At 40.4% G+C, this 17,566-nt stretch overlaps 1 protein-coding gene across 1 annotated transcript in view; it reads right to left on the bottom strand.

Annotated features, from left to right (window-relative positions):
- Window positions 1-22: 22 nt before the first annotated feature.
- Window positions 23-17,566, bottom strand: part of mettl24 (methyltransferase like 24) — a 28,106-nt gene continuing 10,562 nt past the window's right edge. Inside the window, exons 2-5 of the mRNA XM_067481969.1 lie at window positions 13,502-13,600; window positions 10,984-11,117; window positions 5,056-5,281; window positions 23-1,938 (exon numbers count right to left, since the gene is read on the bottom strand). Coding sequence (XP_067338070.1) covers window positions 1,621-1,938; window positions 5,056-5,281; window positions 10,984-11,117; window positions 13,502-13,600 — 777 coding nt within the window. The 3' untranslated portion in view covers window positions 23-1,620. The remainder of the gene's footprint in view (window positions 1,939-5,055; window positions 5,282-10,983; window positions 11,118-13,501; window positions 13,601-17,566) is intronic.

The raw sequence follows: 17,566 nt of genomic DNA, 5'->3' as shown, positions 1-17,566 counted from the left end.
TGGATCTGACTTTTTTCTATCACCTATTGCAAGGTGTTTTTAAAAAAATTTGTTTTTTGTCCTTACACTTTCATTTTCGAATATCGAGAGAAAAACACACTATATAGAAATGTGGAGCCATAACAGTGAAGTCACTTCTTGTGTTCTAGATATACTTATATTATGCTGCTGTTGATAAATCTTGTACCTCTGGATGTCCAATTTTTACCTTTTATTATCCACATCCTTTGTCTGACTGTGGATCAGATGGTCTCTCACTGTGAGGCGCAAGCTTTCACCATCAGGAGTCTCATTTCTAAATTCATGTACTATACTGTGGACTTTTGGAGTGTAATCTAGAAACTGTTTGATGACTGGACCAGTCTCCGATAGGACCGCGCTGAAAGGGAGACTGATTGAGAGGCTGACCTGCAGCCAACAACATAGCAGATTCGAGGTAGTACATAAAGTGCTTCTGGAGTAAATTATTCTGCCCCTCTACGTGACCGAGGCCAATACAGCCCTGGAGAGGAAGAGCAGGAGGATACGTAGGAGGAGGGGTTTAGCTCTTCTGAAATGTTCGGCCAGATAGGAGCTGTCTGTTGGAGAGCAAGCGTGCTCCACCAAAACATTTGTGCTGACCCTTAAAGAAACTTTGGCCTTCTTTTTTGACTACTTTTACAGGGCAAATCAGGCTGATGTTAAGTCTTTTTAAAATGAGAACATTTGGGTGATCAAAATCTGTTAGGAGGCTTGGTGATCCTCCTTCACTCTCTACTTTAGCAGGTGACATGCATGTTAAACTGGGTTGAGGTTTCATGATTCAGTGTTTGAATCCTATTGTGTTGATGCATGATGCTCGCGCTCTTCAATTTGTTGTGAAGCAATTCTCTTTGCAGACGAAATGTTTCAGTACACCTTTCTGTACTGAGGTAAATCATCAATAAAGATTAATAAGTCGAGCCCAAACCGTGTCACTACCTTCCACTTGCTTTGCAGATGAGCTTTTATGGTATGAATATTTTGGTAAAGATTAGTATGATCTCTCTTTACATCTTTTACAGTGCTCCTGTCATCAGCTGTTGGCTGACCAGTTCTGTGTATGTCGCTACTATAAGTAAACCAGTGGTTTCTTTTTTTTCTTTGGTTTTTTTCAGGACATTACAAATTGTAGTATTGGCCCTTCCAAATCTTTGCAATGCCACTAAATAATTCCCCTCATCTTTAAGATTTGAAATTATCTGCTTTCCTTCCACAGACAGCTCTTTGGCTTTCATGTTGGTTTATCCTTTTTCAAACAGCAAATACAGTCTTTGCAGGTTAAAAAAGCCTTAAACTAAAAGTAGTAATTTGGAATAATTATCGTTTGAAAATCAATCTCACAGAACACTTTTGGGTCACATGCTCCAATACATTTGCTCACTTCAAGTCTGGGTGATCTGATGGAAAAGGTGCTGTGTTTTATGTTGTTTAATGTATCTAGGCATAAATAATATTCTATGAATTAAAACCTGAAATCATATTCATCTTTTTAAACTTAATATCACACAAATATCTTTTGTGCACAGAAAAACAAACGGATTGGCTTTTCTTTTCCAGTTTTTATGAGGGGACTGAAATTGTTAGTTAGTCCTGCATCCCTCAAGACTTCCATTCGGTGTTCACCCAGCTCAGGGTATAAGCGCTGCTGGCATTGAGGACATTCTTATGTAGGAAGAGGTGAGGTTTGGCCGGGTCGCTGTAGACATGGAAGAGGTGGAAGTTGGCACGTTCCAGTTCCTTTAGCAGGCTGAACCAGTACCGCACCACAGACGGGTCATCACCACCCACCTCAAAGCCTGCCCAGTGCAGATGAAGCTCCAAGAGCAGCTGACCAACTGAGTCCAGAACTCCTTCCAAGATCAAATTCTCCAAAATCTTCCATTCTGCACTTTCCATGTCTGCCTTCAGTACATCCACCTAAAACATGGGGGGAAATCACTTTAGATGTGTCTTTTTTTAATAATTATTTCCTCTGGGTAATAAGTGAGTTCTATTAAAGCACCAAAATGACACTAAACACTTTGGAGTTATTGAACGCAAATGCTATTAAAAGATGAAAAGCAGTAAGTGAAGCTTGTCCTTTGTTCTTGCTTTAGCAGTGTTGATGATGGATGGAGGGAGAGAGCAGTCTGACAAGGCTTGCTGTGTTGGAGCGGGGAGGAAATCCTTCACGATGAATGTTAATAGCACCCTTAGGTCATGTTCAAGTAAGAAGACTCATGCATGCTCAAAGTTTAATGCGCATATTTTGGGATTTCTTCTAGATTGCTAAAGATGTCCAATGTCTGACCTTGATTTGTTTGAAGGTCTCATTGGTGGCGGTGCTTTTAATCCTCAAGCTCTGATGTTTTAGTCAACATTTTCTTTGCTAGGATAAAAAGCACCAGTGCATTAGATCTGGGGATGGATTTAGAAAACAGGATCTATCAGAAAGAGGCCCTGGGTATGAAAATGTCAAGTATATTAAATTAAAGATAACACAAGATGTAGAAATACACAGTGTGCAGTTTGAATTGTGAGAAATCTTCACATTTCTACAGCTAAACAGAGATTCTCACATTTTACATTGGCAATAAAATTCCTCTCCAACTGATGTGTTTGGTTTGGAATTCCCAGTCCTCATTAGAGGAACAGGCCTCAGAATATCTCAGAAAACAGCTATCTGTGGGGAACAAGTCCAAAAGTTGTCCTCTGTCCTCCCTATGGGCCCCGTATTTCCCACAAGCAGAAATGTGGTCCTTAATTGGACAGAAACGACATGATGGAAAATGATTTGGCATCATCAAGAAGTGATGTATTCGTTTGGTCTCTAAGGAAAGTGTGTCTCTGTCTGTGTATGTCATAGTGCGCTTGTGAGCATTTGTTAGGATTGGATGTGGGTGTGTTTTGAATGAGCAACTGTTGTTTAAGTGAGTTTTTTTGCATTTAATAAATATCCTTACTGCTTCAATGTCCCTTAACCCGATGCTTTTTGTTCTGCAGAAGAAGGTGCATGAGCTTCTAAGTTCCTGTCTGGTATTAACAAGGTCCATATGGTAATTTGGAAATATGACCTTTGCTACGCTGCTGTGCAGAGTTGAAGTCATAAATTAACTTCAAGACAACTATCAGTGTATCCGTCTTATGAAAATTTCCTAAGAAAACATTATAGATTCCAAATCCAATGTACTCAACAATAGTGGAGCTGATCGGCTCCACTGTAAAACATCAGTAAAACATTTTATGTAAAACGACTTTGCACTCCACCGTAAATCCTGCTTCCCACTGAAACTAATGTGAGATTCTTGCAAACAGTTTTTATACCCAATCAGAAAATATTTCCTCTCCTCCAGTGACTCATGCAGAATTTGATCAAAATACACATGTTAATTATTATTTCTGTAAAGCAGTCTGTGGATTAAGCGGCACATTGGGACAATTTTTCATTTAGAGACGCTTTTGATGAGAAGTTGTGAGAGTCTCTGCAAACAAACAGTTTGCTGATATGAAAAAATTAACTTTTAATGAAAGTTTAGATTCTGGCCTGTCAGTTGATCTGAAATGTGTTTATGTCCTGGTGGGCAAATCCCCGCTAATAACAACATGTTTATTTGCTTTTTCTCATTTTCTTTGGTTCAATACAGTTGGTCCTGTCAAAATAATTCAGCTGTTATTTTCTTGCCAACCAGACAGCCAAACAACACATCTTATTTGACCTTTATTGCTGTTAAATGTTTTATGTGCTTTAATTAGTGAGCCTGCTACTAAGGAGAAGATCACAATTAACTACACACCAGAGAAGTTCCCTGTGTATGTGAAGTTGGAGGCACTTTAATAAAAATGCAATAGGAGGTTCTGCTTACTTTCAGAACAGTTAACCTTAGCTGAGGGCTGTAATAAATATATTTGTCTGTATGATGACCCACAGTTTCTCCTGCCTCATCTGCCACCCAAACTCTACTTAGTGAATGAGTCATCAGTGTAGTTTTTAAACAACACAGACAAATAAAAAAAAAACGAATGCTGCACAAATGCATATTTCAACCTTTCAAAGTGACTCTCTTTTTTTTTTTTTTTGCTGCTTCTTTTTCTGTCTCTGAGGATGGGCGATTTGAGAAGATGCCTCTCTGCTGCTGCTGCTGCTGGTGCTTGCTCCTCCGGCACACTGTGTACTCACATTAAAACCTCATTATAAGCATGCAGAGTGTGGCTCTGCATTTAAAACAGGTGAGTCGTCTATAAAGCAGCATGGTGTACAAACCCGCCCACACATTATCATACAGATGTCTTGTCACTACATCTTCACATCTTTACAAGACCTGTGCGAGCCAGTCAGTCTGGATTTGTGTCGAGCTCCAGAAAAAGGGATTAACATCTCAAAGATATCAGATTAAACCATCTTAAAAAAGCGCCTGTGTAAAGCTAGGTATTGAGTGTACATGCTTCTTAAATTTAGCACTATTTGTGCACAACCTAATTGTCCTATAAACTGATTCTATAAACGTGTTTTCCTTCAAATACCATGGGAGATATATATCATGCATTGTAATCATTAAAAAAAAATCACAAAATCACATGGTTTAATGGTATCCAAGCATTCATTCATCAAACCCTGACTGGTCTCTCCCTAGTTTATAGCAATGTGTAATTAAGGCTCATGAACAAGAACAAAGAGACTGACTGTCCGTCTATGGAAGGGGCGTTTGGTTTCACTGACATTGGATTTGCATTCGGTGTTTATTAGTATGCACACCATCATTGGGATTTTGTTTGTGTGTGATAAAGTGGAACACAAACCTTTTGGGGATTTAAAAGACGTAACATTCAGGATGACAATGTTGGAATGAGGAAAAAGGTAACATGAGCAACTGATACAGAAACCAGTGAATCAGTATGTGCCACATTAAGTTGAGGTGCACAGGAAATGTAGCATGAGTTAAACTGCATAGCATAAAAAAGATCTAATCATTTTCATACATTTTGAGATTGTTTATAATCAGAATTTAGAATTTATTCATATATTGTTCCCACTGTTGTCCACTCTTTGTCTCTTACCTGTCTGTGTCCAAAGTCATTAAGAATAGTGGCAAGTTTCTTTGTGTTGGTGTACTGACGCTGAGCGACAATGGCCGGGTTTGGATCTCTCCAGTCTACAGAGAGCCTATGGAGCCACATTTCGCCCTGCTGCAGGTGAGGTAGCTTCAGGCTGGGATCGAAGCAGTGGACCTCACACCCTGACCTGGCGAGAGAACGCTCCAGGGACCGGTCGTCCACCCCCAACCTGCAGCCAGATTTAGAGATAAGGCTGAATATTAAACCTCAGTACTTTGTTGGTACAAACCAGAATACGTACCTCACACATAGACTGGTCTTCAGCCATGTGGGCAGCTCTTTGAGGACCTATAAACAAAACTTTGAAAGACCCGACGCTGACACAAATGACTAATGCAACAGAATGAAGTCTCAGAAAAACATTATACAGACAAGCTGCACATGATATATTTTACAGTCACTGTCATCGGTCTGACATGACCTGGCCACAAAAAAGCCCCCAAAATCCAAAATGATCAAAGAAAAGAGAACTGAAGCTTTTGGCCAGGGGATACTCTTCTGTTTCTCACTTATGTCTGTTATTGTCACTTATTTCTCTCTTCTGTTCTCATCCACTACCTCTCGCTTTTAAATATGTGTAATTCGAAGTAGACACACATATTCCCCTGTACTTCTGTCTCTTTCATGCTTTTGCTCTCATTCCTCCCTCGCTTTCCACTCCCTCTCTTGCTGCTAATCTCCCTTTATCCCACTCCTACCTTACATTCTCAGTGATTGTTTGCCACGTTCCCCCATGTCTTGTTTGTGCTGCCACTGTGTTCTGTAATTGTGTAAGTGTGTGGAATCTTTTACAGATAATGCACCAAGCCCCCTAACACATCCCACTAGAGGGGAAATGAGAAATGAGTGTATGGAAGAGCATGAAATGCAACCAGATGCCTTTTTTTTTTATAATACTAAAAATACTAAATAGCCCATTGGGCATTTCCTGTTCTCTAGTGGACTGTTTTTGGTTGGGAATCACTGCAGCAACACTTTAAATGTCAGGCATCAGGCAGCAGTGGGGGCTGAGCACGGTGAGTCATGGCACTTCTGGATGACAATGCTGATAGAGGAGCATCTCTGCTAGCTGTTCTATCATCTCTTGTGAGATGTATGCCTGTGCGCATGAGACAGGACAATGACTACAAACAGGTTTCAGTGGTTTTACGAAGAGACTCATTGCTGTCTAGATTATCATGGCAACCAGCTGTGAAGAAGTGTTTGCATGTGATAGGTCCCAAACACCCAGTGGATTTTAGGCCTGGTAAACAGACACTTGAATCGGTCTGTCCTACCACTGAACTATTATGTCAACAGTGTCTCTGGATGTTAACAAATGCTGGGTGGGCTGAAGAGCTTTGCTGACTTGCAGCCTCTTTCCTTTTCAGATTTTCCTTTCTACCCTTTAATATTTGCTACCACACCCTCTTGTTTCAAATCCCCTGGTGGTCTTCGAATACTGACCGAACCAAGACAGTCAGTCATGATTCAGTCTCTCCAATGCACTTTCTTCTCCTTCCATCACACATTGCACCACATCACACATGATTTTCGAGAGGTAAAATTCTGGTATTTTTGATTTAGCATACTGCATATAAATTCTGTAAGTTTCAACAACTACACAGCTACATGGCCTATAATAGATTGTCATTACTCCTCTTTCCAATTTGAGGAATAAAAATCCTCTCTGCTGGTCTTGGGTAAGGTCAACTGTATGGTAGGGCAGCTAGAGCGATTTGCATAAAAACTTTTGAAGCCACGTTCCCTGAGGCAAGAAAAATGAGAAAGTGACTAGTTGAATCTATTTTTTAACTATAATTTCTCAGAGCAGAATGAGAGAGAGAGAGGCTTCGAACTTTTCCTTGTCAGACGCATTTTACCTGCCAAAACAGGAAAGGCACAAGTGTGATTAATAACATTAATAACAGCTCACTCTGTAAGCCGTTCCGAGGGGCCAGAAAGTACACTTCACCTTCAACAGGAGACATTTCGACTCAGAAAAGCTCAGGTGTATTTAATAAAATGAATGATGATAGAAGAATCTGCTCTAGCTGCTTCATTTTCAGATTCCTGTCTTCTGTGAAAAGGTCTCTACCTCAACCTTAGCTCACAAAAATTATGTGTTAGAACGTCTGCTTTTTTTTTTTTTTTTATTACCACATAGTCACACTGTTCACATCCCACAATAGCTTCTCTGCAGATTTAAACACACAGACTGAGGTACATGCTCTGAGCTAAAATTAAATAGCACCACTCTCATGCCAACCTTAACTAAACAAAACACCTACACCTACGCTTTAACTCTCTCAGAAATAAAGGAGAACTGGCTAAGACTATAATTTTATCATGTTGTAGCTAAAATTGTTTTTTCAGAGAATAGATCCTATTTTAAAATTTGGTCCAACTTTTCTGCGTCAGAAGGGGAGGCTGTAGCTCAGATGGTAAGGCAGTCATCCACAGACCACAGGGTGAGTGGTTCAATTCCTGTACAAGACACTGAACCCTAAGAGCCCATTCCCCTCCCGACCTGTGCAGTGCCAGTCCAAGCCTGATAGAAATTGGGCAGGGTTGCACCAAGAAGGGCATCCGGTGTAAAAACCGTGCCAAACCAACATGCGGACAACGGTCGGAAATGAATTTGGGATTCCTTTACTTATTTTTTCTAAAAGCAAATAGACTGGGCTAGTTTTCTAAGCTTTTTAATTTAGTCCTTATTCCTATTCCTCTATGAAAGAGAAAGACACAGCGGTGCCATGCGTTGGCATATTATTTAGTACAGTTCTTTTTTCCTCTTTTGTACGATCTGTTTGTTACCAAGTACATATGTGATTGAGATTTCTGTTCAATTCAATTTAACAATTTGACAACAATTTAATTTAATAATAATTTAATTTAACGATTCTATTTAACTATAAATAACAGCCACAGGGACAAGAACAACAATATAATGGTTTTAATAAATAATATAATTACTAAATTTAACACAGTAGGGACAAGATTGTAAAATGTAAGTAATATTTGTCACTGGTTATACTATGAAAATTATATACCATAAAAATTGTTTATGAAGTAACAGCAACTACAGCTGGCTATTATAAAACTACAGCATAAATGATGAGTAAACATTCAGTGTTTGCTCCAATTGGCCAGAACAGGCACTTTTTACAGCAGTGGATGGTTGATAGCTCATTGAGCTAAATGAGGAGAAAAGGTTATGTAAGATCAAAAGACAGGCGCAGCAACAACCTTCCCCCCCGCTCAACACCCTTCATCCACCATCATGTGACAGACCAATCAGAGAACAGCTGCTCATCCTGTCCAGGCATAACCCTTCACAGCTCATTAAACAGCATGCAAATTAGACATATCAACCATACAGGCACAAGAGTACGCATGCATGTGTACACACAGTAATGTACTGATTTCAGCAGTATAAACACGTGCACACTTAACAGTATATGATACTTCTATTAAAGCCAGTGTTCTGTGTGTACTGGTTTTGCAAACCTGGACACCTGGCAAAGATTAAAGAGCAGGACCAAGGATTCTGTGTGTGTGTTCGTGTGTACGCTATTAAACTATGTCACATAGAGGGTAATTGGAGGATAGAAAAACAACCCTTTCATTTTTGCTTCATATCTATGTAGCTTGTCTGCAGGAATGACTTCCCATCAGTCAGTCAGGGGATGTCAGATGTGTTCTCTTCCAGTCTCTCCATTTGACCTCTGACCCTCTCTCCATTGTGAGGCAGGAAGCCAGAAACAGCGGCAGCTCTGCTCCCCTCCTTCTCGCCAGCATCTGAAATCTGCTTGCCTTGGTGCCAGCACACCTGTGCTGTCTCTCAACAGCCAAATTAACAAGCTACCCCGCTTGCAAAAAAGTATTTTGCAGGCCCAGCGAAGGCCCAGCAGGGCAGGGCTGAGCTGATCCACAAAGTCAACAGGGAGCGATTGACTCTCCAATCTTAAAAAGGTCAAATACCTTGGTGGCCTGAGTGATTACATTCAAAATTATTTTTCATTCAGTGAGAGGAAACAGAGGCGGAGTGGATGTGATCTTCCAGCTAAGGAACAGTTTAAAAAGATTATCTTTACTCTTGATATGATATTGTTACATAACAAATAAAAAATGCAATGGCATCTGAAAGTGACTATGATATCTCCATTGTGTTAGAGGTGTCATTAGAAACCTGAAAAAAAGATCTTTTAGGCCCCAGATGAGGAGATAACATGAGGAAAGTGCTCCCAAGAGAAACTTTCCTGAACAGAAGAGCCAGAAAGAGGACAGCTTAGGGGGAAAAATAAAGATGCTAACTCGTCTACAATTATATAGCACTTTTCTACCTATTGGTACTTAAAGCACTTTACACTGGTTCTTTTTCACCCATCCGCACTCACAGTCACACATTGGGGGATGGGGGAGCTGTTATGCAACTGGCCAATCACCATGAGCAACTAAGTTAGGGTTCAGTGTCTTGCTCAAGGACACTTTGACATGTGACCGGAAGAGCCAGGGATTGAACCAACAACTGCCGGGGTAGTGGACAACTGCTCTATCTCCTGTGCCACAGTCACAGAAAGACAGAGAATAAAGAGCCTGAACAGGTCCAGTCCATAACTGAAGAACAGGAGCTGGTAATTGATTACATCAGTTATTTGTCCCCAATATTACACAAAGAAAAGGAGCAACAACATAGATCAGGCAGTAAGAGGAGATAGATGTTAGACAGAAAGTTGATTTTGAAATATTCATTAAAGAGCTCTGCATGAGGGTCACAGTGGGGAAGTGGTTAAAGCTGCCACCACACAGCTAGAAGGTCCCCAGTTTGAATCCACCAATTGCCTGTAGGTGTGAATATGAGTGTGAATGGGAGAGTTGTCTGTCAGTAGATGTTTCTCTGTGTTGGCCCTAAGATAGGCTGGTGACCTGTCCATGTTGTACCCCGCCTCCCACCCAAATGACAGCAGGGATAGGCTCCAGCGACCCTGAACAGGATGAGGCGTAAAAGATGATGGATGGATGGATCTTTTTTCCATTCTTAAACCAGCTTCATTCTTCCAACATCAAGGAGGTTGTGAGTAAAATGATAGTTAGAGATAGCTGTTTATCTGACTGATTGTGTGAGTTCATCATTTCAAATACTGCTATTGTTTGCTGTTGGCTTTTGCATTTACTAAATAAAGAACAGCATCTCCAGTTATGAGGGTTTTTTTTCTTTAAATATAAACTTTTTAGTCAGTCCCATGCAGATGCAGGTAGCAGGAAAACACTAATGAGATGAAGGTAGTGAACAGCTGGATAAACTCCTTCGCCTCAGTCTAAATAGAAATCTGTTCTGTTTAACCTCAGGCAGGCTGTGTAGACCATTTAATGTGAGGGCTGACTTGGACTCTTGTACTGCAGAGCCACGGTAACAAACAGAGGAAGACAGCTCCTGCTTAAATACAGTCTCAGTGATCAGTCATTGAAATGGAAAGACATAAAACGATGCTTTGTCTTACAAGAGACTGAGATAGAAACAAACTTCATTCTCTGTTGTGTGAAAAATAGTCTTTATTCTTTGATGAAATAAAGTAAGAAAACCCTGAATTTCTCTCGCTTACTCTTACAACAGCAACAGTTCTCTCACCTGAAATGTATCACAGTCTGTCATAAAACTAGATGAAGACTAGAATTACTGAGGCATGTGCAGAAATCTCACTGACTCTCTGAAAATTGACATTTTAAACCCTCTGACTAAATCAGGTGCTGACACCGAGCTTATGTGCAGACAGCTAATTTACTAAGTGATTACAGTAATGATTAGATTGATGTGCTAATACTAAAGATTAATTTTGTAGATGAAGTAGTTGAGGTTGAAAGGTGTTCGGTGTGTGTGTGTATACCCACCCAAAAGAGTAGACCCTGCAGTGTTGTCTCTGTATCCTGTGGGTCAGGCTGTACTTTGAATCCAGACACACCGTCCAGGGACCCTTGGATCCCCCTTGAGCAGCTCCTTCACCAGCCACCAATGAACACAACAGCTGGACACATGAAAACATGTAAACATTGAAAAAGAAAATATAGTGTGTGTGTGTGTGTGTGTGCGTGTGTGTTTTTGTGTGTGTGTGTGTGTGGGGGGGGGGGTCAACTTTTTAGCTCAACATGTTTAGTGCTTATTTGAGTTTCCACATGTTTACATAAAGCATGTAACTGCATAAACTGTGTACACATGCCATTGGTTTGCAGTTAGAAGTGACTGAGCTCAACTCAAAAGTTTCTTGTTGGCTTTCTAGTTCCTGTGGACTGTGAATTATAGAGTCTGAACCTGCTCAGTGTTCTCTCAGGATATGTGAAATAAATCTGTAGAAAATAAACCTGAAATAATAAGCAGGAACTAACCGAGGAATGATTTGTGCTTTCCAAAAATATTCTGTTGTCAAGGAACAGTGAGCGTTTTATCCCACCCTCACATCTATTGTTCACTTGTTTTGACATTTGAAACTGTTCATTATGCATATTTACATTCTCTTATGAGTGAGTTTGAGTTTTATAGCTCTCAAAAGAATCTCTTAGGCATTGCTTCCTTGCTGTGGCCTTTTAAATGAACCTCGGTCGACCCTGTAATCAGAGCAATCACTGACAAGTCAGGCAGGAAGGGGGCAGTTGAGTCAAATGGAGTGCCACTGCTTGACAGTGAATAAAAGCCACCCAATCTGTTTTTGTTGTAAAAAGCACAAGAATATTATCGTACATGTGGGTGGTGCAGTAATCTATTTGAGTAAATTTGGAACAAGCTCCACTATGTTTATCATTGTTAGCAGAAAGCATTGCACACAATGCACAGTGAGCAGTGAAATGCAAAATCACTCTTGATTATTTTGCCACTTCATATCTGCAGTGTGATCAGTAGCATTGAACTGCTGACTGCTGAACATTGTTACAGGGATTAATGGGCTGTAAAAATTGACCTTAAACAATGTTTTTATTCATTACCACGATTGAACAGTAAGTAAATATTAAAATCATAAAATCATCTGCAGCACATTTCTTTCAGATAAAAATAATCTTGTTTTGGAAACACTTCTCCTTGTCTGAGCGTGTGCTGGTGCATGCATGCATGAAAGATGCCCTCACTGCTGTTGATTGGACAGTTGTGTCGCAGTCCATCTCTGTGAGTTACAGCTCCACCAGGCACTGTGTCAGTCAGCATTACAGCTGGGGATGCTGCTCTGCCCCCACCAACTCCCCCCCAGCCCCCACCCCCGCCTGTCACTGTCTATGATGGACTGTTCCCTTCTACAGCTTCCCACAAACACACACTTATACACAGCCACGCGCGCACACCCATGCAGCTTGTCCTTGTCTTTACTTTTTAACCGAATACACACAAGTGGCTGCACACATGGACTCAATTACACACATCTTGAAGCAAATTTATTGTGAGCCGAATGCTTTGTGGATGATATTGAAAGAGCGCTTAGTCACTGAGAGTTGAATACTTTGTGTTCTGGCCGCATTGTGTGAAGGAAATGATAAGTTGCTGATTTATCCCTAAGCCAATTTCATTGCCATGAAAAAAGAAAAGAAATAAAAATGCAGCACATGCAGCAGCACATTTTTATCTCTGTTTTGGATAGTGAATATTAAATTGTGTCTTTGCATTGGAGAAATCCAAGCTTTCTCAGTCCTTCAAGATCCTAAAGTTATGATGTTGAATATCTCAATCGATTTTCAGTAATTTTATACTAATGTGGATCAACAAACACTCTCTGACATCTCATTGATTAAGTATGAATAGAAAAGCTGTGAGTTCCATCTGTATGATAATCAATAGAGTAATGTGTGTGATCTTGAGCCAGACAAATACTCTGTGGCTGAGCTGAATGTGAAAGACTGGAAACCAGTGGGCACAGATTTGCATTGATATACATAACAACGGCCAGTCAAAATTATACTCTTCTCTCTCCTATTCAGATCCTGTTCCTATGTAAAAGTCAAAATACTACGTACTACTATTACAAGAAAAATGTTTGTATTCAATTTTTCACATTGTTGCCCCTTTGTTATTGGGATATTAATCTACCAGTACTTGTGTGTTAGGGTTATGGAATGATGGAATGAGATGGAATTCGTTTTTTTTTTTTATGTGTAGCCTATCTGCATATCTAATTTTGTCTAAAATAAAGCATGATAATTTATGGGCCTTTATTGTTCTGCATGTAAATCAGCTGTTGATGTAGTAAATAAAAAAGAAGCTGTAGTAAGGTAAAGTACAAAAACTCATTAAATGCATTAAGTTGCATTTGACACTCCAGCTTGCAAATTTATTTATTTATATATTCACTTCTTACTGAACCAGTTAAATAAATCTTTTTTTGAACATGCATTTTAAATGCCAGTAAGAATTCAAATGATACTAACTCACTTGTGGTGTTGTAATGTAGTTTAGGAACCTTTTGGCTTCGTCCTCCAGAGAGTGACCCTCACTGGCCCAGGGCTCCAGGGTTATATGCCACCGAAGAGTCTGCAGAGGGACATACACACTCTCACTATTACAATGAAAAGAGCAGAAAACTGACATTTAACTATAAACAAAGTAGGCCACTGTAAAGACATTCAGTACAAGGACAGTAGCAAAGGGAGCTGTATTCTATCAGGTACAATATTATATTCCACTTGTGTATAGCCCCTGATGGAACTAGGTCACAGTGTGCTCACAATGTGCTCAATGGAGGATTCTTTTCACCCCACCTGTGTGTTAGTGACAAATAAAAAAGTTCACTTCTATTGTTACTTTATTAAAATGGGGACTGTTCTTTATTCTCATATGCATCCTGTACTGCAAAGAACAGATTTAAAAAAAACTTCTACTGTACAAAGTCTGGCTGTGTTTGGCAGTTTAGCAGGCTTCACCAACAGCTGGCTATAGCAGCTTGTGGCAGCTCAGCCTCATAAAGTGTGGTCACATTACTGAAAGGTTCTGCGTCATAGCCTGCTTCATTTCTGCAGGAATGTGTCTGTTTATGATTAAGGGAGAGGCCATGAGATGGAAAGCAAAAGGAAGAGATAGTGAGGGGCTGAGCTGTGATTTTGTTTTGGTACAGAATCATTCATTGAGTCAAATATCACAGCCAACTGTTCATTAGCACTGATCATACATTGCTAATTTAGCAGCACTTGTATAAATTTTCCTGGGCCATTGCACAAAAGAGTTACATACTTACATACACTTAAATACACAAGTAAATACACAACACTGCACACACATCTTCAGTGCATATCTACTAACATGAGCACACCCTCTTAGCACTGTAGTAATGCATTATCTACAGTATGACAGCACTACATGTGCCATTTCCTCCTTCAGTGATGCTGATTGTGGAACTGCCAAAGACTGCCAGGGAATCAGCTGGCCCTTTCATGGCTGCAGAGCTGGATGCACTTAACACTATTTACTCTTTGGCAGTCTGCCTTAAATCAATTTCTGGTGTGTCAAAATATCAAAATGCTTGCCATGCCTCAACTCCTCCCATCCTTCCTGTTTCTCTCGGTTTCCTTATCTCTGTCTCTCTTCTTATGTCTCTACCATTCTGCCTCTAACCTCTCTCCTTTTTCTGTGTCTGTCACATTCACTTTTTTTCGTTGTCTCAGTATAAAATCATTACAACTTTGATGGGTGATCAACATAGTTACACTGCAGGGCAGTGAGATCACATGTGTGGGCATCAGTCTATAACTTTTATGAAATTACATTTTCCTGATTTGCCTGTTGCATCAGGTAGATACACACACACACACACAAACACTGATTCTGCATTTTGGGAAAACATAGTGGCTAGTAGATGTAAAGGACGAAGAGCCATTTAGAGTCAATTGCCCTAAGTGTCCTAATCTCATTATTGTGGCACAAGAGGTAGAGCGGTTGTCCACCAATCCCCAGCTCCTACGGTAACATGTCGAAGTGTCTTTGAGCAAGACACTGAACCCCAACTTAGCAGCTCCCCCATTGGTGTGTGATTGTGAGTGTGAAGCCCTTTGATTACCAATAGGTAGAAAAGCATTATATAAGTGCAGACCATTTAAATCTGCTCTTCTGCCTGCATTACACAACAAGCAACAAACATTTAACAGTTTAAAATGGAGTAAATTTGGTGTGTGAAGTCTCAACTGTTGGTGGAGTAATAGCAGGAAAGTCTGCAATTTAGCTTTTCAATTTCCAAATCCTTCATTTTATTTTGCCTATTCCAAAATCTAAAATTTTCTAATAAACAATAAACTTTATTCGAAAAGGGGAAGTACTTGTGCATGTGCATGAATGTGCAGAACATCGCTGGCAGTGAAGTAAGAAAGCTGGTTCTGGAACTTTTGATGCGGTTGCATTTATCCTTTGTCCAAATCATAGACATTATGTCTGTTTAAAAAGACATAACGTTTCGTCACACAGCAGAGAGCTCAAGTACTAGAGAGAACAAGGCAGGATGTGATCCTTATTATTTACACCTACACAAATACCATCTACATTTGTGCATCTCAGGGACTTTGCAAACTCCTAGAGTTTGGTGTTTCCAAGCTGCCCTTTTCATCTCCTAACTGAGGCGTCCCTGAAAAGCTTAGCTGTCAGGCCCCATAAATCAGCCTGGTACAGGTTGGGACAGGACTACTGATCAGAGGGCAGATATCTGGGACAATGGTCTCTCCAGGACCTGGCAGTGTATGAGGTGGGGCTGAAAAACAATGAAGAGGGAAAAAAGCGAAGAAGCAAGAGGACACACACACACAAACACGTATTTTACCTGAACTTTTACGGGAGAGAAGAAATGGAAATATTAGCAGATTTTTGCCAAGGGAAGAGGTGTGTATCCAAGGTTTCCAAAACATTAGTGGAAACAAAACTTGCCCTGGAGATGTCAGATAGAATAAATCTGTATTTTCTTGTTTGATTTTCTCAGCAGCTACAGTTATTATTCCCTTTATATTAAGTCACACTATGTGCTAAAAAAAAAAAAATAAATCGAATCATTATCTTAGAATCATTAAAAAAAATATGAGATCTAAAACTACTCTCATTTAAATTTGGGAGCTACAGGGATGTACAGGGTGTGTCTTTGCATGCTTTAAACATGCCTATGAGGTCATAGTAAATGCTCAATCATCACTGAGGTGTGATCAGATTAAGTGCTCAGTCAGGCAACAACAAGCCACCAGCACCTTAAAAACAGCAGAGGTAACCAGTGTTTATAAACACGCAGACCATCACTCAGAGTTGTCAAACCTTAATCCCACGTAATTCGACACTGACCACACCCTTGATGTACCCTGTATTCCCCTCATACAGCTGCAATGCGAACATCTGTATGCTTGGTACTGCTGTGTATGTTCTCAGCTAGCTCCGGGCAGGGATGGTGGGCTATTTCTCGCCTATCGCCAGTGTGATGACACTGCGGGGGTAGCAACACTGCTCCCTTTCCAGATGGGAGATTTATTTAGAAAACTCGAAAACACCACAAAGTTCTTTGACAGCACTTAATATGTGAAATACAGTATGTTAAATTGACTAAACAATCTTAGGGGGGTAAATGTAAATTATTTTCTTTGTATTACTCTGTTATTGTCATACATCCTTGCCTTTCTTTCCCACTTCCTGTCTCAAAGATATAAAAAGGATGCTTTATTTTAACACCCTACGTTTTTTCCTCACTCTGTTACATGGCCTTTCTGCTTGGCCTGCATGTCCTGATGGAGCTTGTTGAATCTGTGGATCTGTGCCCCCAGTCTGGGTGTGAGAAAGGTGTGAGCAGCCTGGCCAAGCATGAATAATAATCCCTCAGGGAGAAAAGGATGGATGAGTGAACAAGAGAGAACTGTCAGTCTAAACTGTGAAGGCAAAGAAGGGAGAAGCAGGAGGTGAATCCTCACTGTGAAGGAATTGGAGCCCTATTCCTCGATATGGATTTTCGCCAATAATAAACAAAGTCAATACACATAATAATCAATGACAGTCGGGCACAGAGCACCTGGGAGGACACATTAGACTCAGTGCTTGAGTAAACAAATTTTCACCAGTGTATCACATTTCAGAACACCCAGCCACAGGGGAGCTGTGTCTGCCTATTTGGAAACTATAAGATGACAGAGTGTTGCCAAGTAAGTCCAATCTGTTGGTACAGTGCCAATGCGGCCGAGTGTCAGACTTGCTGCTCATATTTTTGCAATTGCTTTCCCCAGACTCCAGACCCTTCAGCAAAGTATGTACCACCGAGCTGCGCAGTCAAGTTCAACAGTGCGTTTTTTTCTTTGTTTTTTTTTTTTTACACTACTGAGTGTCTTACAGTTAGGAAATGTTCTGTGACCGGTTATAGTTTCCTGACAAGTTGGGTGAAAACTCAACACAGTGCCAAATGAATGTCAAGACATGCAGCGGAGAAGTGGGCGGACAGAGGGGTTGTGCTTTAATGAAACAGCGAGTGGCTGATTCACATTAGCCTCCCTC

The sequence above is a fragment of the Channa argus genome, chromosome 17 (genome assembly GCF_033026475.1).
Source record: "Channa argus isolate prfri chromosome 17, Channa argus male v1.0, whole genome shotgun sequence".
Lineage (NCBI taxonomy): Eukaryota > Metazoa > Chordata > Actinopteri > Anabantiformes > Channidae > Channa > Channa argus.
Note: the sequence above shows the minus strand (reverse complement) of the source record. Positions and strands in the feature narration are given on the sequence as shown.